At 48.3% G+C, this 25,363-nt stretch overlaps 1 protein-coding gene across 4 annotated transcripts in view; it reads right to left on the bottom strand.

The window, feature by feature from the left end:
* Positions 1-25,363, bottom strand: part of BIRC6 (baculoviral IAP repeat containing 6) — a 2,208,279-nt gene that overhangs the window by 459,301 nt on the left and 1,723,615 nt on the right. For all 4 annotated transcript variants that reach the window (XM_078648748.1, XM_078648749.1, XM_078648751.1 and 1 more), the window contains one exon: positions 7,621-7,788. In XM_078648748.1, coding sequence (XP_078504874.1) covers positions 7,621-7,788 — 168 coding nt within the window. The remainder of the gene's footprint in view (positions 1-7,620; positions 7,789-25,363) is intronic.

Here is a 25,363-nt window from a genome sequence, read left to right as displayed (position 1 = left end):
CAATCACTAAATACTTAATATATATTTTGTGCACAATTTTTCGCAATATTTGCAGTAGCGTAGTTTACGTCTGGTCCTGAAGAAAGCCTGGTGTCTTAGGGTGTGTAGGGCTGAAACAAGTAGGCCAATTTTTTTCCTATTGCTCACGATAGTTATTTTTTCAAACTATCTGCATCTGGTTTTAATCTTGACACTAAGATAGCGTTTATTAAAGTCATTTCTGTCTCAGTAGTCCATTTGAACTTTTCTGCACATTTTCGTTACACTATTTTGCACTGCAAATCATCAGCACCACTGAGCAAAATATTCAAGTGGCTGGGTGTATATCTGGTAATGACTGTAATGTAGCTGTCCGCCTGGATAGGTGTGGGCTACAGCAGTCATACTAAGTACAACCAATCCCAAATTACGATGCTCCGCCACTGTGGTGGGCTGATGGGACTTATTTTGCCTCAATGAATGGAGGTTTGCATTAACCCTGCTTTCTCTGTTTCTCTCTCTCCTTGTCTTGACTCTTATAGACCGGTAGTTCCCTTTTTGTTGTTTCGGTTGTGGATTGGGGATAGGATACTCCCTGGTCTTTAAATATTGTTTCCCTAGGACCCTTTTTAAAAAAAATGTTTTGTGTGGCTGCTTCCAGTACCACCTCCTTGCCTTGAGGGCTTTTTTTCATCTATCAAAGGTAACAACTGCACTTACAATAATATGTACAATTAGTTAGGAAACCCCGATGACCAGGATGGCTTGTGTGTTGCAGCAAAGATGAAAAATAACAAGAGCTTTAATACCGTAAGGCACAGAGTCCTTTGCTTTAGTTGGAAGAGTCTTCATGTCAAATAGGACATGAAGTCACAACTTTGCTTTGTTGGAGCACTGCCACATGGTTTGTAAATAAACATATGACTGGCAAACACTTGCAGCACTTACTGGACCACAGCGACCATTACCCAACTGAGTAGAAGTCTGAAATTCTGTCTCTATTGATCGTGGCCAATCGTTAGTGGCTTTTTTGCTGACAAGCGGCCATTCTCACAGTGGCTGATGGAGCTGCATCTATTGTGTGGCCCAAAAAATGCTTGTGCAAAGTTGCAGATGCTGGTGTAATCTTTGTTTTAGATAATAAACCGAAGACATTGAAACATGCACTGAAAAGTCACTAGTGAAAAAAGCCACAAACTGAGGAGACTGCACAGGCTTTCTTAATTTACCTGGGTTCATAAAGGGCATCTTCTTAGAAAAGGGGGTAGAAACAACATTTGGTTGAAACTCATGTCTAAGGCCTGACAGCCTGCACTGCACTGTCCTCTGAATAGATGCATCACAGGCCACTTCTATTTACTACGTTTAGTGGCGCAAAATATGTAGATATTCAAATAAGTAAATGAGAAAATAAAGACTGATCAATCAACAAATCATGTTGTTGATAAAATGTATTGTTCTGCTTTACTACGCTGCCTCCACTACCATCCTGTTTTTCTCACCAGGTACTGGACAGTTGTCTTTGATCACGGGTCACCGTTGAGAACATCCTTCGAACAAATAGGTAAATAGGGGTGTACCAGCCTCTTAATAGTGTAAAAGATGGGTTTCAAGTTCGACCTCAATCTTTCTTTGGCCTGCCACCTCGTGTATACGGTGTTATTGATGTGCTGTTTGTTTATTTGTGTAGGCACTTTGCACAATCATTACTGGTCTCATGCTAGAAGATGGCAAGTCAGCCATCAATGCAATGACAGGATCTTTCTGAACTGCAAAAATTCCCTCTTCTAGGCTGAACAAAATTCAGCTTGCATCTGCAACAGATAGTCAAGAAAGTGATGGCCAGGGTAATTTTGGTACATGGATGTTTGGCCACATTTCCCTTTTTCTGGAATCAGCACTGGTTTGCGTTACCTTACCACATTTACTTCAAGGTTCTTTTCATTGTCCATCAAATGCTCTTTGTTACTTGTTGAAAACTAAATCTTTCTTTGTCTTATACTATCATACCTTCATGCAGTTCCCCACATAGGGAAACAACGCTGAAGTATGAGTTACTTCCCTTCGGTAACGATGTATCGGGTAGAGACTATTCTAGCCGCAGATTCCTTCACGTAGAATTATCCCCAGGCGTGAGACTGGATTCGGAAAACCTTTTTTTGGCGACAGCATCCTGTGCCGGGGAGACATCACGTGACTCCGCCCAGGCGTCGTCCGCGCACGTGATGTCAGCGAGGTCACATAAGCCCCAACCCGGCGCGCCTACGTCAGCTTTCTTCGGAGAACTTTTCGGCACCACAACGCGGAGTCACCAAACAAAAAACTATGGGAGCATGGGAACAATGTGCGAAAGAGTATACAAAAAAGAACCCCACAAGAATAATGCAACACCGCAGTGTCCAAGGAGAGAGAGGAGAGAGAGGAGAGAGAGGAAAGAGAGAGACGAGAGGGAAGAGAGAGAGAGGGAAGAGAGAGAGAGAGAGAGAGAGAGAGAGAGAGAGAGAGAGAGAGGGAGAGGGAGAGGGAGAGGGAGAGGGAGAGAGAGAGAACAGAGCCCTGAGCAGCCACCCCGCCAATGCATAGACAGCAACGCCCCACCTCACTCCCCGGAGACAGGGACCTGCGTAAAGTCATGGCACATGTAGCAGGCCTACAACACACCCCGAAACAAGAAAGGGGAGACAGACCCAACAGGCAGGAACAACCAACTCCCAGCCACCCCAGCCTAGAGGGCATCCACCCCCCCAAGATACAAGGGCAAGGCATGAGCAGAGGGCCCAACTCAGAGGAGGTAGAGGGGCCAGGCCCCTAGCAGGAAGGGAAGGGAGATATTGGCAACAAACCTCCTCCCTGACCTGGAGCAGCCAGAGCAGTGGGGCATAGGAGCACCAGAACCCTACCTTCCCAGAACCAAGAGGAGGGAAGAACAGCACCCAGACGGAGCCATCGTCAAGAGCAAAATAAGGCACTCACAGAAGACATGCCCCCCCCCAACCTGGAGGCGAGTACCAAGGACCAGCCCAGGGATCCTCGCAGAATGGGGAGGAAGGGCGGGCCATGAAGGAATCTGCGGCTAGAATCGTCTCTACCAGATACATCATTACCGAAGGTAAGTAACTCGTACATCTGATAGAGACTTCTAGCTGCAGAGTCCTTCACATAGAATAGATACCCTACCCACAGGGATGGAGTGTCTGCGAAAGGACCCCACCAGTCTGGACAGAACAGAAAGCCCACAGGGGACCAGACCTGTAGACCAGGGAGGCAACCTCGTCCCTACCATGCAAGAGGACCCCCACAAGCCAACACCAGCAGCCCCAGAAGGGATGTAGGAGGGAGAAGGAAGAGTAGAGGCCCACACATTCACAACAGCACCCCACTCCACCCACGGGGCAACAGAACTTCCACCCAACGCCAGGACAGGCAGAGAAACAAGAAGAAGAAGCCCAGAGGGTCCAAGGAAACCATGGAAAGAGGCAAGCCCACCCAGAGGGAAGGCAACAGGCCAGCCAGAGCGGAAGCTACAACCATAAGCCGCCAGAAGCATAAAGGACTCTGAAGCATCCCAGCTCTCAGCACAAGAGCAGGAGGGAGAGGAAATGGCCGGACCTACTACCACAAGGGCCGCACACACAACCTCGGGAAGCAATAGCAACATACAGAAACGCCCTAGAGAACAGGCACCCGAAGGCAACCAGCACTCCCCAGCAGAGCATAGCTATATAACAGCTACCACTACCCCACATAGGGTACAGTAAGTCCCAAAACACAGGAACCCTCTTTGGAAGAACTTCCGCAGCAGAGGAGAAAGCAAAGAGTCACAGGAAAAAATAGCCCAGCGGAAGGCTTGACATCAGCCCAAAGAAAAACAGAAGGCCTAATCTCTGGGCCAAGACTGTTTAACTATTCCAGCAAAAAACACACACACACACAGCCAACAAGGGCCGTCCAGCAGTCAACAATGTCAAAGTCCCAGCAAGGAGGACTCAATGGCCAGCAAATACCATCTACAGCCAGGGCATCCAAAAAGCCCAAACCCAGATCAACTCAGCAGTCACTGAGGAGGTGAAGGAGGAAAATAAGGCGGAGGAGGAGGCGGCGGAGGACGGAGCCCCGCCAGGAACCTCAGGATGGCAGAATCAGCCGGGCACGAAACAACAAGCTGCCATCAAACGGAAGATCAATGAGCCGCTCCCGAATATTCTCAGGGAACACGCCGTCCCAAAGCCAAGCATGGAGACGGAGGGGGACTGAAGAAGCCAACACCTTCGAGATGTCCAGAGCGGAGTGGAGAATAAACGTCGCCAGCTCCTGGCTATCCAAAGCATGATAAAGCAAGTCCACCTGAACAGTCTCTTGGGAAGCCGCGGATCCCAGAGACTCAGCCGAGTCCCACAAACAAGAGAAGGCGCTTGACAATACACACAAGGTGTTAAGGGCCCGCAGGGCCTCACTGGTTGAGGCGAACATGTTGCACCCCCAAGAGTCCAGCCAACAGGCCTTCTGGGACGGCGGAGTCAACAGTGGCGGCAGGGAGGGGAAAGCGGTCCTCAAAAGTGGACTGGCAGCAGAGGGTTTGAGGGAGAGACACGCCAGGTCACGTGGGGCCGGAAGGTGTCGGTGCAGAAGGTGTTGGGGCATCGGTTCGCCTGAGGCAGGACGCCTCCAAGCCCCGGTCAGAGAAGAAAGGAGCGAACCCTCAAAGGTGAGTAAGATCACCCTCCCACCAGAGCCCCAGTGGAGAACCTCCAAGAGATAGTCCGCCGGAAAATGAGAAATCGGGTCCCCCATGCGCAGAATGTCCACAGCCGTGGACACCGTGTGAGCGAAGGCCGCACCCGCCTCCGTAGGGCCCCGCAGAGAAGAAAGCAGCTCCTCCGTGGGTGAAGGCTGCAGATTAAGGCGGCGGTCCCGAAGCCAAGCGGGACGGGCGAAGGGCAGACCTGGAAGCCCGAAGGCACTGAAGAATGGGGGACCTGCTGCTCCTCCGACGAGCACCGCGGCCTCAGAAAAGGCGGGGAGCCACCCTTCAACGACGCCGGCGAAAAAGACACCATACGGCAGCCAGTCTCCGGGTAAGAGGACACCAATATGTAGCCAGCCTCCGGAGAAGAGGGAACGTCTGAAGACGAATCCGCGGCACGACCTCTGTGTGGAGCCGTGGAGTCCGCACCCTGAGGTAGGATGCCAGCACCATCCGACACCGAAGGAGAGACTGGATAGGGCTCCTCCAAGTCAAACCGACTCGACCTCCGCCGAGGCAGCTGCCTGCGTGGAGGGACGAGAGGGACCAGGGGAGTGACCCTTAGTCCTCCGCCAGCCTTGGCCCAGAATGTTGCAAAGGCGGTCCGGCGACCTATGCGGTAGTGCCAGGGACGAATCAACCTTCCACTTGCCCTCTGACGAGGCAGCCACCCGCGGGGAGGAACGAGAAGGACCCGGAGGGGGACGTGGAGTCCCCACCCCACCTCGACCCAGATCGGGATGAGGAGAGGTTACCGACCCCTATGGCGCTGCCTGAAGCAGACACCGGCGCTGAGGCAGCGTCAGCTCAGCCTTGGACGAGGTCTTCGCCTGCCCAGAGGGCCGAGCGGGGCTCAGCGATGCGACCCGAGCCCCGGTGACCTCCCGTGACACCACAGGGACTCCTGCAGGAGTTTGCGGTGAGGCGGAGACGCTGTGGCCTGAAAGAGGGACCCCAGAGGGGTCGCACCCCAACAGCACCACATCCTCCAAGCCTGCATCCGAACCAGTCGGTGCCGGAGCCGAAGCAACCGGCGGCGCCGCGGAGTGCCCCGCACGAGGCAAGGGATCCGTCAATGCCCCAGGAGGGAGAGGAGGAGGAGACGCCAGCGAGGCTCGCGAAGTTTCATTCGGAGCTCCCACCGCGACTTCGGCTTCAACTGTTGACAAACCTCACAATCAGTGGCGCCGTGATCCTCCCACAAACACCACATACAAATAAGATGAGGGTCCGTCACCAACATAAGACGCCCACACGATGTGCACGTTTTGAAGCCCAAAGGCATTCACACACTGTTCCACCAGACAAAAGACAATTGGTGAAGAAAAAAGGGGCCCCAAACAGGCCCGTGGCAAGACCGGATCCGCGTTGCACGCAGAAAAGGAAAAAACTGACGTAGGCGCGCCGGGGTGGGGCTTATGTGACCTCGCTGATATCACATGCGCGGAAGACGCCTGTGCTGAGTCGCGTGATGTCGCCCCGCCCCCAGCGCACAGAGATGATGCAGCAAAAAAAGTCTCACGCCTGGGGATAATTCTACATGAAGGAATCTGCGGCTAGTAGTCTCGATCAGATGATCCTTTTTGTTTGAGTCCTACTTTGATAAACTGTTTATTTGTGACATTTACTCCAGTTCTGCAACAGTTTGAAATTCTTTCTACCTTTTGCCAATGGAAGGAAACATATTTGATGTTTATAGCTTGACAGAAATATTGACTGTGCAATAATGAAGGTTGGTGTGTCACTGAGCAGACATCACCATTCTCATAGTGTATTGTGTCATCTGGAAAAGTTTTTGTATCAGGGGTAAAGGGAATCCTCACTCCAAGGTGTTGTGGTTAGGGGCATCAAGTACCTATGTAGTCATCGAAAGCTGAAGAGCCTTAGAAAAGTCTGATCTATGAAAGTACCTTTCCTACAGCATACTGCACTTAACATGTTGAGCTAGAGGCTTTGTAGTCCTTCAAAGGTTGATTAGGAGGCAGAGAGAACAGAAACAAATGTCAATCATCTCAAGACATTATTCACAACATTCGTTGCAGTACTTACAGGGAATCCCCATGCACAAACGTAAAAATAAAAAATAAAAACACTTTAAAAACATCTGCTTCTACAGGAGAGGGTATGGTTTAAGATCAGTTAAAACTACAACACTAATATAAGTGGAAAAAAAGAGTCTGATTTGGAGGGAAATTATGCACCGAGAGTATAAATAAGAAAAATTGCTACAAAATGAAAACCTGCAGATATCAGAAGCTACTACAGATGGGTTATCAATTTCAACCAAATTGCTCTTCCTCCGTCAGAAACCTTCAATTTCGATTTTAACATTACTCTCATTTTGCTTTTCCAGGTGCCAAGCTGTTAAAGCAAAGTTCCCTTTTGTATAGAACATCGAAATGTGGAGAACAGTCCTAAAAAATAAACCAAGAGGAGGAAACTAAAGCTTAAAGAGAGTCTTCACAATTACTGCCCAAACCGTCAAAAATTATACCAACTGCCAGGCGAGGACAATGCAAGATCCCTGATCTTTCACTGGCGACTCTGTTATGACAGTGACTGGTTTTAAACTTCTAAAAGACTTAGTACATAGGCACACTTTTGACAAGAGAGAACTGCTGCAAAAATCTGAAAGGTCCTCCGAGCCCTCTACTGAAAGACAGGGAGTACAAGGCGCTGTTTAAATGTTCATGGTAGCAATTCACTTTACTAAAATTGTGCTTTGCTTCTCTAAAAAACATGTGGTTACACAGCTGGATCAATATAGTCATTTAATTGGTAGTATTAGTGCCACAGAGTTTTTAATAACTAGACATTTTTATAAAGCAAATATAAATCAGTGGGTGTAGGTGTAAAATAAGCAAAGACTAGTTACGGAAGTGTCAAATAGCAGTTACCTGGCAGTAATTTATGGTATAAATGAAACACTGGAACACTGATGGTTTTGCTCGATGATTCCGCGCCACATGATGCACTACCTACTTTATCTGCCAGTGCTCTCCCTCGTCTTGATGGTGGTCGAGGTGGTGTAAAGGATACAGTCCTTTTTGATTGAGATTTCAACCCTTTTGGAAAACCATTAAACACAAACTTATTGATTACTCTAATACAAAACATTCGCATTAAAACTCAGCAGTAAGTATTATAAAATACATCAACCAATATTCTATCAATAATATGCTTAATGCAAATCAAAAGTAGCATTTTTCTAATTCAATATTCTGGGGAATTCATATCAAATTTTCACTTTCAAGACATTATTTTTCAGAAATCTGAGTTTGTGTAGTAGAAAACAACAAATATGTACTACAACTGGAGTACTAACTAAAAAAATCTAAAATCAATAAAGGTGGACGTTAAAGACATTTGACAACAGTGGAACCTAACCTGGTACTTACAGAGTATCCATTGTACAAAAGGCTATCCGCATGTAACCACATAAGCACAAACCTTTAATTCTCTTAAAGGACAAGTTACTTACCTTCGTCAACGCCTTATCTGGTAGAGACATGATCAACCTGCAGATTCCTTACCTATGAACTTCCAGGCGTCAGGCTGGATCGGCAAGATTTTTGATAGCAGTAACCCTGCGCACCAATATGTGCCGTCGGTCAACTTCGGGTGACATTGTTTGCGTCGGGCTCCTTGTGACGGCCGCATCGTCTATATAGGCACCACCCTGGTGCGCTCACATCAATACTTTTCAAGACTTTCCACGCGAGAAGAGCAGAGCCATGTAGTGACTGACCATGGTGTTAAAAAACATAGCTAGGGCCCTGAAGGGAAACAACCCTGACACTACAAACTAATCTGCAGTGTGGGGGATGTTGGGTGGGTGTTAAGGAATCATGTCTCTACCAGATAACAAGTTACTGAAGGTAAGTAACTTGTCCATCTGATAGAGACATCTAGCCGCAGATTCCTTACCTGTGAACAGATACCCAAGCAATGCCATCCCCGGAGGAGGGACTGTGGAAAAGCTTTAAACCAAAAAGTCCTGCAGGACAGAACAGCCAATAAGGCCCTCCCTGCAGACCTGGTTGCCCAGGCAGCAATGCTTGGAGAACATGTGCAGGGTTGCCCAAATGGCCACCTGGCAGATGTCAAGGACCAGTACACCACGCTGAAGAGCTATGGTGGCTACCTTAGCTCTGGTTGAAGGAGCTCTAAGGCCTCCAGGAGACTGTTTCTTTGCCAAAGCGTAACATATCTTTATGCAGAGGATGGCCCAACATGAAATGGTCCTCTTCTGCACAGCACGTCCCTTCTTTGCTCCAATGTACCACCCAGTACTGTTTAGTGCGAGTAAGGTAGAATGACAATTCTCTTTTTTGGTCCATATGGTGGAGACGCTCTTCTTCCTTAGAAGGATGTGGAGGAACATAGAAGGTGGGCAAGGTTACAGATTGCCCTAAATGGAAAGTTGTCACCACCTAAGGCAAAATAGAAGCCCTAGTGCGGAGACGGTCAGGTAAGAAGGCTGAGATGACAGAGCCTGCAATTCGCTCACCCTCCTGACAGAAGTTATTGCCACTAAGGAGGCTGTTTTGATAGTAAGTAGCCAGAGGAGACAATTGTGGAGTGTTTCAAAAGATGTACAAATCAAGAAGGTGAGAACTAGGCTAAGGTGCCACTGGGGCATAATCAAGCATGAAGGGGGAAACAAATGAGTAAGCCCCTTCAGCATTCTCTGCACAAGAAGTGATTTATAAAGTGACGGTTGATCTCACAACCGTATAAAAGCAGACCGTGATGAAAGGTAGCCCTTCGGATTGCCCAGAGAAGAGCCCTGCTGGGCCAAAGAAAGAATGAAAAGAAGAATGTCTGAGAGCGAGGCAGACAGGGGGTCAACAGACCTTTCTGTACAATATTTACAAAACCTTTGCCATCAGCAGGCGTATCGCAGCTTTGTGGAGGGATGCCGGGCTGCCAGAATAACTTCACAGGCTTAGGGTTGGATGGTAAAAAGTTGTCAACTGTGGCAATTCAATCTCCACGCAAGGAGGAGGAAGGTGTCTAGGTTCAGGTGGAGGACCTTCCCCTGCTGCAGAAGATCCTCCAGAAGGGGCCGTCTGTTTAGAGGATCAAAGCTCATCTGCAAAAGCTCGGGATACCAAACTCTCCATGCCCAGTCTTGTGCCACACGTATGACTTGTGCCCGGTCGCTCCTGATCTTCTTGAGCACTCTGGAACAGAGTGGTATGGGTGGAAAAGCGTACATGAGGCCTGTGCTTCGCTAGAAATGAAAGACGTCGTCGTGCGAGAGCCGCCTTGGAAACACCAATGCGCAAATTTGCTGACACTGAGCGTTCTCTTCAGAGGTGAGCAGATCTCCCAACTATTGAAAGAGACATTGCGCCACCTCAGGATGGAGACGCCACTTGTGGTCCGCTAGGCACAGACGTCTAAGTTTGTCCGCTCTGGCGTTCAGAGAACTGGCCAGATGTTGAACCACCAGGGGCATGCCCTGATGTTCCAGCCAAGACCAGAGACGCAGTGCCTCTTAACAGAGGGTCCACAATCCTAACCCGCCCTATTTGTTGCAGTGCCACATGGCGGTAGTGTTGTCTGTGAACACTCAAACTAGCCTTCACCTTGAGAAATAGTAAGAAGGTTTTCATTGCCTATCGTATCGCACAAAGCTGCAGCAGGTTATGTGGAGCCTGGCTTCTGCCGGAGACCAGAGTCCTCTCAACTCCACCACTCCTAGAAGGCCGCCCCATCCCAGAAGTGATGCACCCGTCACCGCTGTGAGATCTGGTTAGGGAAGAGAGAGGGGTCTGCTTCTGACTCAATTGCGGTTTTTCAGCCGCCACTGCAGATCGTTGGCAGTGCGCTCCGATATCTGAACAAGATTGTGAGATTTCCCTGATGCTGCGCCCATTGGAACTCCAGGTCCCATTGCAGAGCCCGCATGTGCCATTTGGCAAGATCCACAAGCAGGATGCAAGAGGCCATGAGGCACACCAGCCTTAGAGTCATTCTCACCGAAATCCAGGATAGAGGCTGAAACATCATAGCCTGAATATCCTGGACTTGCCGCTCAGGAGAATAAGCCCGAAACTGCACCATGTTCAGAACTGCTCTGATGAAAGGGAGCGTCTGAGGAAGTCAGGTGTGACTTTGGCATGTTGACAGTGACCCCAGTGAATGCAGGAGGTTCACCGTCTTCTGGAGGTGGGAGACTACAGCCTGAACCAAGCCAGCCTTCAACAATCAGTCGCCGAGATAGTGGAAGACTGGAAGTCCTGATCACCGCAGATGAGCTGCGACCACAACCATCACCTTGATGAACACCCGAGAGGTACTGGGGAGGCTGAAGGGGAGCACAGTAAACTTTTTATTGTGATGCATTACTATTTCAGAGTGATCATAATTTTTCACCTTAAATCATATGATCACTATTTCATTGACTAACTGCTAGCTACCACCGAATAGGGTTTCCACTTCGGGGAGCCTCCAATAAGCCCACCATATAAGCCACTGTAGTAATATGGGACTAATTTGTAATAGCCCCTCAGACCGTCACCTTTCTCCTTAATAGAACAGGATACATGTTCACTTTACCAAACGTTATTACCCATGTCTCTTTCTTCCAGTCTGACAACAGTGCATCTAAGAATTACATTTTGGGAACCCTTCCACTTCTTATCTGCCATCGATATGACATTGGTGCTTTTACTGGTGTGCATGCCCTTCTCTCACATACCGGATCGCGCACTACCAATATGGCGCCTAGCTTGCGCCTTTTGGAGCTCCCGACTCGGATGTAACATCAATCCGAAAGGCATTTATTTCCGCTTTCAACCACCTTGTCTGACGAGAAAATTCTCTTCCTCCTGCCCATGCTGACAGAGAGAAACCATGTATATTGCTTACTGCCCGTAAGAAGCACATCTTGATTATCATGCTCCAGTTGAGTCCCGCAACGTATCTCCCGGAACCAATCTAAATTCTCTATGATGCCAGAGGCAATACATGCCTAACACGACTTTACAGCAACCACAGCTATCTACTAGAATACAGATATGGGGTGCTCAACTATTCGAGCAGCGGTATCAACTTAGATATAATATTTCCTGATGACACCTTTAATTTTGAAATGTAAGCTTCCCTCACTGCACTATATTCGTAATATACATTGACCATTGGATCATGGGAATAGTTTACTCAACTAATCCCACTCCGGGTAGATGATTGGCACCTTCACACTTCACGTGGTGAATGGTTCTCTCCAGTTAACAGATCACATTCTCACTTTACAATTTACACACTACTCACACAAGTATGACCCCAACACGAATGCACTGCCCCGGCCAATGCACCCTTAACCTAGGTTCGGCACCAAGGAAACACTGCTTCCTCATGAACGGCACCTTAGAAAATACATCTCACTCCAGCTACACAACAGTGCTGCAACAACAGAATCCCCACTATAGCCCCAGGGCGCCCAATGGCCCATGAGTTACCTTTCCTCACTGTAGGAAAATAGGCACTGCTTTCATGGTTACCCCCACTTTGTGCAGGGGTCATTCTGTTATCTGACAAGGATCCTGCTAATCAGGACCCCAGTCACTGTGCTCTCTCTCCCTAAATCGGACTATAGTAAGTACTTTGGAACCTTCCTAATTGGCTACTGGTGTACCCTTCTAAGTCCTAGTTTATGGTCCTAAGGTACCCAGGGCATAGGTACACCAGGGGTATCCCATGGGCTGGAGCATGTATTATGCCACCCATGAGAGACCACTCAAACTGCGACTACAGGTGTGCCGTTGCAGCCTGTGTGAGCTGCTGCTAGAACTACTCACCACAGATATAAGTTTCCTTATATCTGAGGTCACTACACCTAAGACCTATAAGACACCCCTAAGGTATTCCTTTCAATCCTGAATGCAGGGTGCTTGGTTCTAAGTGTGAGGTTGCCCTGCACGAGCAGGATACCCCCTACAAACCCAGGAGTAGATTCTCCAGGCTTTGTAAGTGCGTTAAACCATTTAATACATATAGTGGATATCAAGTAAATTACAAGATGTCTAACTATGTATTGGCTGCACCGATACCGGGTAAGTATCAAACATGTTGCCAACACCATTTTAGTGTTGGATATAGGATCCCATGTACTGGGGCCTCCCTGTATTTCCGGAACCAGTCTTTCAGGGTCTAACAGCAAGCTAATGCTGCCGAACACAAACGTGATTCTGAAAATCTGCTGCGGAGCCAGGCTCGAGCAGGGAAAGGTAGCACAATAGGTTTCCTGTAACAGGGAGGTGTGACCACCTCTCAGACAGGACTTGGTGTATTAGGCCTGGGGTGGGCGCATGCCAGCACCACCAGACTGCATTGAAGGTCACATTTGGTGCCCTCCTTGCATACTACAGTTTAAACCAGTTTAGGGAGCCATTGGCTCCCGCTCTGGTGCGAAACTGGACACAGGACATGGGAGTATCCTCCCCTCTGTCCAGCCCTTCCTCTGGGAGGGACCCCTGAGTCATCCCAACCCTTTCTTTTGGATACTTAAGGGCTTACCTGTGGGTGGGTCTTCAGATTCGTCGTGGGACAAGATTCAGATCCAAAGCAACTTCATCTTCAACTGTCTGGGCACTTTGGACTTCGTTGGGCTTTGCTTTGAGAACCGAGACTGCATTTAGAAGACTCCTGCTGCTCCCGGTCTTATTGTCTTGCCAGTCTTCTGCGTCGTCTGTGTTCCATCCAGGTCCTTCTCCAGGCCAGTGGGCATCAAATACACCCAAAAGATTCTCCCTTGAAGAAAAGGAGTCACTCCCCTGCATCTGCAGACACTGCAACAAAGCTGACTGGTCTGCTGCTCCCGACGTCCCACGGACTCCGAAAGGCTCAGCAACACAGGTGGTGGTTCTGCAACTTCCTTGAGGCCTGCACTGTCTTCTCAGCAAGGTTGAAGTCAGTATCCCTCGTTGGGACAACTGGAGCAGTACCCCTGTGCACCGTGTCGACTTGCCATTGCCAAGGCTTATTGACTCTATGCTCCAGAGATCTTTGGGCTTCAAGAAGCTTCAGCCTCCAGCATCTCCTGCTACCAAGATCTTCATCCTCACCGCATCCTCTGCACCTTGGACCTGCATTCTTGGTGAGCTGCTCGAGGTCCTCTTGCGACTCCTGTGGGTCCTCTTGAGAGTCTTCTCTGGCTTCAGTGGGCTCCCCTGCTTGCTCGGGCCTGCTCTGAGTATTCTGCAATGGGTGAGTCCCTTGGACATTGCTGGTCCTGACACTGCACCTTCTTCGCTTTCCTCGTTTGATGCTGCTGCCAATGCTTGTTGGGGCTCCCGCCAGACACCGACCCGCTGGCTCTTGACTTCTGACGCGGAACAGCTTGTGAATGGTCCTGGTCTTCCACAGCATCGCCTGGTCCTCATAGCTGCAGCGACAAGGTCACCATCAACTCTCCTGCATCTCTGTTCATCGGTGCTCAGTCTTCCGTGCCTCCTGGTCACTCCAGAGTGTAATAGACTCTGTCCCCTCTGCTTCCAAGTACTCCTCTTCAAGAATACAACCTTGGATTCGACAGGACGGTTTCATCTTCTCCGCCAGAGGCATCTTCACTGAAGTCCTTCATTGTGGTCTGTGGCGGTTTCCAATGTCACTTCACACCTATGCACCCGGCTTCCCTGGTGTAGGGATCCTGGGGTATCCACGGGTGGGGTAACTCTCCAATCTTCCATCCTCCACAGGGGTTTTCAGGTGCCCAGTAGAACATCTGTCAAGGCCATGTTAAATGGCAGCAAGGGTTCCGAGGTGGAGAGAACAGGCTGCAGGACCTACGTCAAGACATTAGTCTTAACCGCCACTGCAGGAAGCTGCAAGTCCAAACCCTCCGCAGCCCTATGCATCGCCACTGCAAATGAAGCACCCTCCTCCGCAGCCAGGTGAGGGAGAGATAGCATGCCAGACTATGGGGAGGTGTCCAAGCCGCTGACATCACCCATCCTCGTATCAGTTAATTTCCTCATTGTAAAGTGGGATTTTTAAGTGATCCTGGTGCCCCTCCCAATAGTCATCCAGTCCTAGCTCTTCAGAATAAGGCACAGGACATGACATGGAGCCCAAAGGCTCCGTCGGCGCCGGTCTCGGCGTTGGTGGATACCTAGGCGGCTCCATGTCGTCAGGAATGATGATGGGGGAGACGCCGCTGGTGGGTAATGTTAAGGGTCTCAGTGTTGGATGCAACGTCGGGGAAGGTCAGAGAAGTACGACCGGTGCCAGTACGGATCCAGGAACAGATTCAAAAGGAGCCCGTGGTGCTGGGGCAGGAGAACCCACAGGGTCTACTTCCACTGAGCCTACGGGGTCCAAAAGCTCACTGGCAGGGTCAGACCACCCAAATATGGGGCACATGGTGTTACAGAATTGTTTTAACTGGGCAGGGGCCACTCCCGGCCCCAGAAGGGAGGGAAACGCCAAGCCGATCAAGGCATCCACTCCACGGACCGGAACCTCAAACGCTGAGACTCCTCAATCTCGCCGAGTGATGGGCGAGGCTAAGTTGAAGCATGCTTCAACTTCTTGTGCTTTTTATGGTGCTTCTTACCTGACCTCGATGACTTTGAATGCGAGGAAGAAGACTTTGACCCACTGGAGCGGTGCTCGGACCTTCATCTTGACCAAGAACGATATCTACGGGAAGATCTCCGAGGTACCAGATGCTGGGCTGCAAGCAGCTTTAGGGACCGCTCCCTCAAAGCTTATTGTTAAGTTCAAGTCATCTACTTTATTGGTGCATTGTTCTTTTGGTGGAGATGTTAAGGTTCTTGTGAGCTTTCTGTTAATGGTATCTAGTAGGAGTGCCAATGAGAGAATTTCAACCTGACCTAGGTTAGGGCATCAGGATAATTCGGGTAACGGCACATAAAAAGCAAGAGAACTTCAGTATATCATGGCTGTGTGCGGATTTGGCACTAAAATCACTGGTCAAGACAACAGTGCTAGAAACACCAAGAAAATCTCACATCTGATCGATCAGGCATACCACATTCATCCCGCAAACAATCAACACTCTTATATTACTCCCACTGTGATCGAACAGTTTCACTGTCAGTAATTGTCTATTTCGTATATCACTGTAAGATAATGAGACTATTCTAATTTGAAATATAACTGTAAAGAAGATCCGTCATGTATAATTGAGGATAATCTCTCTAAAAGTGTTTATTTCTTGGTGTTATTTTTAAGATGTGTTGATTGTTTGCAGTATGAATGTGGAATGCCTGATAGATCAGATGTGAGATTTTCTTGGTGTTTCTGGAACTATTGTCTTGACCAGTTTATTTGTTGTATGTTTTTTTTTATCACCCTGAGCTTATGTCAATATGTCTAGTTTGATCGCCTTGACATAAATAAAAGTAACAAAATAGAAATACAAGACGACTTCAAACTGTGACTTCAAACAAGACTGACATCCAACTAGTGAAGAAACCAGCCATATTAAGAACATTAAACAGTTATCATTGAACATGGAAGGAATTTGCACCAAACTGGGAAATCAAGACTGGCTGTCCTCCAATAACTTTGATATAATATCCTGCCAAGAGATCTGGACTACGGACATATTTCATATCAATGGTTACTATATAATACAAGCCAATGCAGTCTGAGCTAAGCGGGGGCTGGTTGTTTTAATATCAGTAAACGTATCTAATCAGTAAGCAATTCCCCCTATTATCAAATCCTGCTTTTTAAGCTCTGGGATCTGATGGCCTATTATTGATGTTATCATAATATTTTTGATCAATGATGTACTTAAGTGGTTGAGGATCTAATTTGTGAAACTGATAGCTGGGAACATGTCAAGTGCCTCCAGCAATCTTATATGTGGGACACTTTATTACAGCATTATGTAAGTTTTCCAACATGATGATTTGCGGATTTACTGACATGGCTGGGGAGGCTCATACACAATTCAGATGTGATTAGTATTGTCACTGAATAATTTAATCATGAGGTATAATTTAATTTTTGCTTTAGGTGATGATTTGCCATCTTCTGAGTGACAACATTCACAGGGTGAGGCTCAGTTAGTACTACAGATTACATCATGTTCTCAACTAAAATCTCAATTCTAGTATCACATTTTTTAATATCATTCCTAAAGGCATTAGTGATCACAACACACTATCGATTAGCTTAGCGACTGGAGTAAAAGCTAATTGCATGGAAAGGACATCCATTAATTATTCTAAAAATAAACAACTAAGGTTGAAATCTAATAAAATTGAGTGAGTACAATTTTGGAAGATCTTTTAATCAAAACAGATAAGCTTATCGGGAATGCTTGGAATAGGATGCAGAACCACAAGCTATACTATTTTCCATTGGTTCTTCTCTGAGACCGCATTAAGCCAATGTTAACCTTCAAGAAAATAATCTCAGGAGAACAGCCTTGCCACTGGTTCAAGAGTGCCTGCTGTACTGCACACTAATGGCTATACTCTCCTCTAAAAAAATAAAAAAACACCCATGGTAAAGGGAAGACCATCCAGGCACGCAGGAAATCATATTAGCAGGTAATACCTACAAAATGTATAACATTAGGGAAACAGCAATGGAAGAACTGGAAGCAGTTGTAAAACTAAAGATAATGGGGCATTTTGGAGGGTGGTAATTTTTTTAACAAAAATTGACTCCCCAAAGGTGGAGAATTTAATTCCTGCTAATAAGTGGGTAGAATGCAATGTAAATATTTTCAATTTAGGTAATTTACCTCAGGATTATTCTCTGAAAGATGGTAGACCTAACCGAGTAAGGGCCTTAGAATTCAGCCATTCTATACAGGTAAAAGATGTGAGCAGTGCAATTAAGAATAGCTTAACCAGAAAAGCCACAGGGCTGGACAGTGTAGTGGTCAAAGTTTTTTTTTTTTTAAATATACAATCTCTCTCTAGGGGGCACTGCTCCTAACCAATGTAATACAAGCTGCCATAACTGGCACTATCCCTAATCATGATCCGAGGCAATCACAGTTTTCATTTTTAAAAAGGGAGATAGAAATCTGGCCAATTGCTATTGTCCTGTATCATTACTCAATTCAGCTGGAAAAAACGTGGGCAAAGTTTTACGGTCTAGGTTCGGGGTCTGGGTAAAGGAAAATGTAATCTTATCATATATCCACTACAGTTTCAGTCTGGGCATGAGAACTGTAGAGCGATGCCTCAATTTATACCCGACTAGCTTACCCGTTGCTGCGATCTCAGAAGAAAGGAAATATAAGCAAACTTGTTATGATAACATTCAATTTACATTGTGTCATTTTTATTGAAACTTATTCATTTTAATATGGAAAACATTTTAAAGTGTTGTTTTAATTCTGTTTATTTGTTCGAGTGCTTGTGGATACATGGTATTTTTTGCCAGAAACCTTCGCTGGAGTGTACTCAACAACTTTTAACAATTTGTTGTTTTTAAAAAAAATGTTTTGTTGTTGCCAGAAACCTTTGCGGGAGTGTACTCAACAATTTCCCAAAGTTTCATGCCGATCGGATGAATGGTGTAGTAATGCATAAATGACAAACGGATATATATATATATATATATATATATATATATATATATATATGTGTGTATATATATATATATATATATATATATATATATATATATATATATATATATATATATATATATATATATATATATATATATATATATATATATATATATATATATATATATATATATATATATATATATATATATATATATATATGTATATGTATATATATATATATATATATATATATATATATATATATATATATATATATATATATATTCTTTCATACCATGCTTGTACGATTGAAGAAGGCGCTGACTCCGTGGATCTGAATTCAAACTTTTATTCATAGATCAATGTCTGCTAAGACGCGTTTCGGCGTTGCCGACTTGTTCACTACATCTGCATTTGAATCTAGGGCGTTTATATATGCACCAAATACTGGGCGTGTCATTCAATTACAATACAGGTTACAACTGGATATTGCCATGGTTACAGTGTGGCTAAACCTGTCTTATATAATTATTGTTTACATTTATTTTTTACATTTTGCACCCAGGACGAGCATTTTTTCAGAATTCATTTTTCACTTTATATATATATCTGGGAGATATGTCCGAGCAAAGAAGAGGGCCATCCACATGGTGTTCATGGATGTAACCAATGCAATTAACACTCAATAACTTTAAGCTATTGTTGATCATGGAAACCATGGGAGTGAAAAAACCCCCAGCAATTTCTCTGTTCTGGCAATTACATCAAGAAACAACCGCTAGAGTCCGTTTTGGATCGAATGGAAAGTGTACAGGTCAAATCAGATCGATAAGAAGGGTGCACCAGGGATATGTCCTGGCACATTTCTTATTTACTGTTCACATGAATGGCCTGGAGGAATACCTAATTAGCAAGGGGAAAGACTTGCCCTAATTGGGGAAATGTCCATTACTAGTTTTATAGCATATGGAAGACACCATGCTTTTATTAAGGACGGTGAATGGCCTCCAAGTTCTATTGGATGAATTCACACATTTTAAGAGGGAATTTGATCTTAACACCAATGTAACTAAAACCTTCATCATGACTTGTGGATGCAAGAACACGAAAGTCAGAATGCATTTAATTAGAGATAAAATCTTACGAAGGCGAATACACATCTCGTATTTAGGTCCGCCATTCGAGTCCTCTTCAAAATGTGAAAATTAGCTTACGTAAGAGCACAACAATTCCAGAGATTAGCGAAGGCTGTATACAGATTTGCCTTCAAGCTTGGTCAAAAAACGAACAAGGATATCTTAGAAGTATATAAGAGTAAGTGTATTGTATTATATTGTAATTGCATTTATATAGCGCTTACTACCCCATACGAGTCGTCAAAGCACTTTTTCGGCGAGTAGCAAGCTACTCCGGGACCCATAAACGATTAGTGTCGAATTAGTATAGTTAAATATGAAAGTAATTTAAGTGGTGGATAGGTTAGTCAGTTATTTGGAGTGAGAAGGATAGCTGAGGGATAGAAGGGAAGCAAGATTTGCATATATATAGCACCTGTTACCATTGATGGGTGTTGAAGCACTTTTCTGGCAGGTAGCATGCTACTCAGGAACCCATAAAGGATTAGTGTTGAAAATTAGTATAGTGAAATATGAAGTAATTGGAGTGGTGGATATGTTATTCAATTATTTGGATAGAGAAGGCTAGGCGGCGGGATAGTAGAGGGAAAGAGGTTTGTATTTATATAGTGCTTGCTACCCCTGATGGGGTGTTGATGCGCTTTATTGGCGAGTTGCACGCTACTCTGGAACCCATAAAGGATTAGTGGTGAATTAGTATAGTGGAAAATGAAATTTGAGAAGTGAGCATGTTAGTCCGTTATTTTGATTGAAAAGGATGCTGGCGAGATAGAAGAGTGAAGGATTTAGATATTTTGTAAATTCTTTTTTTAGGCCATAGCAGTCGGAGGAGGCTTTTGGATTAGTAAAAAGGGGGTTATGGAGGGGAAGAGTCAGAGAGAAGAGTTTAGGAAGGTTGGTTTTGGGTGATCGGTATAGTAAGAGAGGTGTCAGATGATGCAAGAAGGGGTAAAGTAGGGGAGAGTCTAGAAAGGGTTATTTTGGGTATCATAGTAGTGGTTTGGGTTTGGGATAAATGAGAGAGTGGATGTAGAGGATATATTGATAGATGTATAGGGTGAGAAATAGGGTAGTGCAGTAGAAAGAAGTTTGAAATGAGTCAGAAGCACAACTTACTTACCTTTGGTAACCATGTATCTGTAAGAAACATTAGTTAGTGTAAGATTCCTTACCTTAGAATATCCCCAGGCGTCAGGCTGGATCTGGAAAGTTTTCGTCAGCAGTACCCCTGCGAGTCGCTATGCGTCGTCTGCGGCTCCGCGTCAGTCGTCGTGATCGCCGGGATGACGTCGGAGTACTTAGATGCCGCCCTCGCACGCTGACGTCAGTTCTGTACATAGCTTTCCGCGCCAGTAACTCAGAGCCATGATAGAAACCGACACTGGTGCCATGAAACTAGGACCCTGAAACGGATGTCCTTATCCCTAGATATCGGTTCGCAGAACGGGGAGGATGGGTGGGGCGGTAAGGAATCCAACACTAACTAATGTTTCTTACAAATATATCGTTACCGAAGGTAAGTAACTTGTGCATCTGAAAGAAACACGTTAGTGTTAGATTCCTTACCTTAGAATAGATACCCCAGCAATACCAAACCCGGTAGCGGGTCTGCGAACCAAGATCACACCAGAAAGTCCTGGAGAACAGAACGGCCGAAAAAGCCATCTCTCCGGACTTGGCTGTCCAGGCAGTAGTGTCTTGCGAACGTGTGCAGCGAGGCCCACGTAGCTGCCTGACAGATGTCCTGCAAGGGGACTCCACGAACCAGGGCAGTAGTAGCCGCCGTGGCCCGAGTGGAATGGGCACGTAGCCCCACAGGAGGCTCCTTTTTCGCAAAGGAGTAGCAAACCTTGATGCACAAAACGACCCACCTAGAGATGGTCCGCTTGTGCACCGCCCGTCCCTTCTTAGCGCCCACGTAACCAACAAAGAGCTGGTCAATCACCCGGAACTGGCGTGTGCGATCTAGATAGGAGAGCGCACGTTTTGGGTCCAGACAGTGGAGCCTCTCTTCCTCCTCCGAAGGATGCGGAGGCGGAAATAAGGTAGGCATGGTGATGGACTGCCCGATGTAAAAGGCTGTGACTACCTTGGGAAGGAAAGAAGGATGAGTCCTCAGAACAACCTTGTCCGGATGGACAGAGAGGAAAGGAGGTTTTGAAGATAGGGCCTGGAGCTCACTCACTCTCCTGGCAGAGGTGATGGCAACCAGGATTTCAGTCTTAAGAGCCAGAAAACTAAGAGGACAGTTATGAAGTGGCTCAAGGGGAGCGCACATCAGAAAAGTCAGTACAAGGTTCAAGTCCCACTGCGGCATCACGAAGGGAACAGGAGGGAACATGTGTGTGATGCCTTTCAAGAATCTATTTACAACAGGGGACTTGAAAAGAGAAGGCTGATCAGGAAGCCTTAAGAAGGCTGAAATGGCCGAGAGGTAGCCTTTGATAGTCCCCAGAGCAGAGCCCTGCTGGGCAAGAGACAAAAGGAAGAGGAGAACCGCTGAAAGGGGGGCAGAGAGAGGATCCACAGCCTTTGCTGTGCACCATGCCAGAAATTTGTTCCACCTGCAGGTGTATACCGTATTTGTGGAGGGACGCCTGGCTGCCAGAATCACATCACAGACTTCTGGAGGCAAGTCAAATGGCCTCAACTGTTGCCGCTTAATCTCCACGCATGGAGGTGGAGACTGGACAGGTTCAGGTGGAGGACCGTCCCCTGCTGCTGCGACAGAAGGTCCTCCTGAAGAGGCAGACAAATCGGGGGATCGACTGACATGCTAAATAGCTCGGGATACCAGTAACTTGGTGCCCAGTCCGGAGCCACAAGGATGATTTGGGCCCGGTCTCGCCTGATCTTCTTCAGCACTCTGGGCAGAAGTGGTATAGGCGGAAAGGCGTACAACAGACCGCAGCTCCACTCGCGACAAAAAGCGTCGCCGAGCGAGTGCCGCCTTGGAAATTCCAACGCGCAGAACTGATGACATTGCGCGTTCTCTTCGGTGGCGAATAGATCTAACCAAGGCTCTCCCCACTGCTGAAAGAGACCTTGCACCACGTCCGAGTTCAGATGCCATTCGTGATCCATCATGCACCGGCGGCTGAGTTCGTCTGCCCTAGCGTTAAGGAAACCTGCCAGGTGTTGAACCACCACGGTGACGCCCTGGTGTTACAGCCATTGCCAGAAGCGCAGAGCCTCCTGGCAAAGGGTCTACGACCCCACCCCGCCCTGTTTGTTGCAGTACCACATGGCGGTGGTGTTGTCCGTGAACACCTGCACTACACTTCCCCCGGACAGAGGGGAGGAATGCCTTCAGTGCAATTCGGATCGCCCGCAGCTCCAGAAGGTTGACATGGAGCCGGGACTCCGCCTAAGACCAGAGGCCTCTGATCTCCCTCTCTCCCAAGTGGCCCCCCCATCCCAGGAGGGACGGATCTGTCACCACTACGAGTTCCAGTTGGGATAGGGAGAGAGATCTGCCGCTGACCCAAACGCGGTTCGTGAGCCACCACTGCAACTGACTTGCAGTGCCCTCCGAGATCAGAACGTGGTCGGACAGGTTGCCTTGATACTGTGCCCACTGAAACTTCAGGTCCCACTGCAGAGCCCGCATCCGCCACCTGGCGTGATGCACCAGGAGGATGCAGGAGGCCATCAGCCCCAGGAGCCGCAGCGTCAACCTGACCGAGGCTCGGGACAAAGGCTGAAAGATCGGAATCAGAGCCTGAATATCCCGAACCCGCTGTTCGGGGCGGAAAACCCGAAACTGAGCTGAGTCCAGAACCGCTCCGATGAAAAGGAGCTTCTGAGAGGGACATGGGTGTGACTTCAGCACGTTGATGGAGAACCCCAGTGAGTGCAGGAGGTCGGCCGTAGTCTTGAGGTGGGAGACGACTGTCTGGGGCGAGCCCGCCTTCAACAACCAGTCGTCGAGATAGGGGAAGACTGAAACCCCTAATCTGCGCAGATGAGCTGTGACCGCCGCCATCACTTTCGTGAACACCCGTGGGGCGCTCGTAAGGCCGAAGGGGAGCACGGTAAACTGGAAGTGTTCTTTGCCAACCGTGAACCGCAGGCAACGCCGGTGGACCGGCAGGACGGTGATGTGGAAGTACGCGTCCTGCAAGTCCAACGCTACCATCCAGTCTTCTGGGTCCAGGGCAGCTAGGACCTGAGCCAAAGTCAGCATCTAGAACTTCTCCTTCCAGAGGAAGCCGTTGACGCTCCGTAGGTCCAAGATAGGGCGTAGGCCTCCTTTGCCCTTCTTGGGTACCAGAAAGTAGTGGGAATAGCAACCACGTCCTACTTCTGGCCCACGAACGCGCTCGATGACCCCCTTGGCCAAGAGGGCCGTAACTTCCTCCTGCAGAAGTTGCAAGTGATCCCCCGACAAGCGGTGGTACTGCGGTGGCATGGCTGGAGGGGTAGCCTCGAAGGGAAGGGAGTAGCCCCTTCGGACGATTTGCATCACCCACCTGTCTGACGTGATGGTACACCAGTGGGGGAGGTAAAGGCGGACCCTGCCCCCCACCGGCGACGAATGGGCCCAAAATGCCGGACTAGGAAGGCTTAGAGGCAGATGCTGCAGGGGCGGGTGTGGACTGACACTGCCGGTGTCCCCCGGTACCACCACGGCAGGAACAACGTCCGCGACCGCGTAGAGCCTGGTTCTGCGGCTGGCTGTACGTGTGGGGGTGCCCCTTCCTTGGCCACGAAAGGAGCGAAAAGCGAAAGTTTGCTGGCGTTGGCCTAGGCCCAAGGACTTGGCCGTAGCCCTGCAGTACTTGAAACGCTCCAGCGCACTATCCGCCTTGTCGCCAAAGAGGCGACAGCCATCAAAGGCCATGTCCATGAGGGTGGCCTGGACATCGCCTGAAAAGTTGGCGGACCTTGGCCAGGCATGGCGGCGAACCACCATCGTCGTTGCAATCGCCCTACCCGGCGAGTCCGTTGTGTCGAGTCCACACTGTATGGAATAGCGTGCTGCATCCCGCCATTCCGCAAGGGCTTGGGCGAACTTTGCCCAGGCCTCCTCCGGGCACTGTGGCAGCATCTCCGCAACCGTATCCCAAAGAAAGTAGGTGTAACGGCCCAAAAGGCAGGCGGTGTTGACAGACCGCAGCCCCAAACTCAAGGAGGAGAACAGTTTTTTCCCCAAACTGATCGTACCTTTTGGATTCCCGATCCGGAGGAGCAGTTGGGAATGCGGTCTGGGAGGTAGAGGCCTGGATCACCAGGCTCTCTGGGTGGAGTGAACGGACAGGAAGCTAGGGTCGCCCGGAGCTGGGCGGTGGCGTCGGGCCACATTCTGATCCACAGGGAGGCCTGTGGAGGGCTTGGACCAGGTGCCCAGCAGTACGTCGGTGAGGGCTTCGTTGAACGGCAGTAGAGGCCCAGAGGAGCTTGCCTGCGGTTTGAACACCTTAGCGAGGAGGTTAGTCCTCACGGTCACGACAGGGAGCTCAAGAGCCAAGGCCTTGGCCGCCCTGTTCAACACCACGCTGTAAGCAGCCCCCTCCTCCGTAGCCAAGGAGGGAGGAGAGACGAATCCGTTGTCGGGCGAAGTGTCCAGACCACTGGCCTCCCCTAGCTCGTCTGCCCAGTCCTGCCTCAACTGGCTCTGCAGTGCCAGAGGGTCCTCAGACCGATCCCAGTCCCCTTCGTCAACCATCTCCTGATAGTCACGGAAAAATGATGGAGCCGGGTCGTAGGTGAATTGCTCACCCATCGGCGCTGGAGACGGTGCCGGTCCGACGCCGGGGCTGAGACTGGGGATGAAGTCGTGAGGTCGACTGGCGACGACCCGGATCTGAGCCCGATCCTGCGGCGTCTGGACCGAAGTTGACGACGGCGCCGGGGCTGAAGCACCCGATGGCGCCGGAGCCACCGGCCAGCTAGGACTCCCAGGTGGGGCCCGAAGGCGCCTTGACATGGTCCGACGGAGGGAATTGAATCCTCATGGCCACGAGGAAGTCAAGAATCTCCTCCGGC

The sequence above is a fragment of the Lissotriton helveticus genome, chromosome 6 (genome assembly GCF_964261635.1).
Source record: "Lissotriton helveticus chromosome 6, aLisHel1.1, whole genome shotgun sequence".
In the NCBI taxonomy this organism is placed as follows: domain Eukaryota; kingdom Metazoa; phylum Chordata; class Amphibia; order Caudata; family Salamandridae; genus Lissotriton; species Lissotriton helveticus.
Note: the sequence above shows the minus strand (reverse complement) of the source record. Positions and strands in the feature narration are given on the sequence as shown.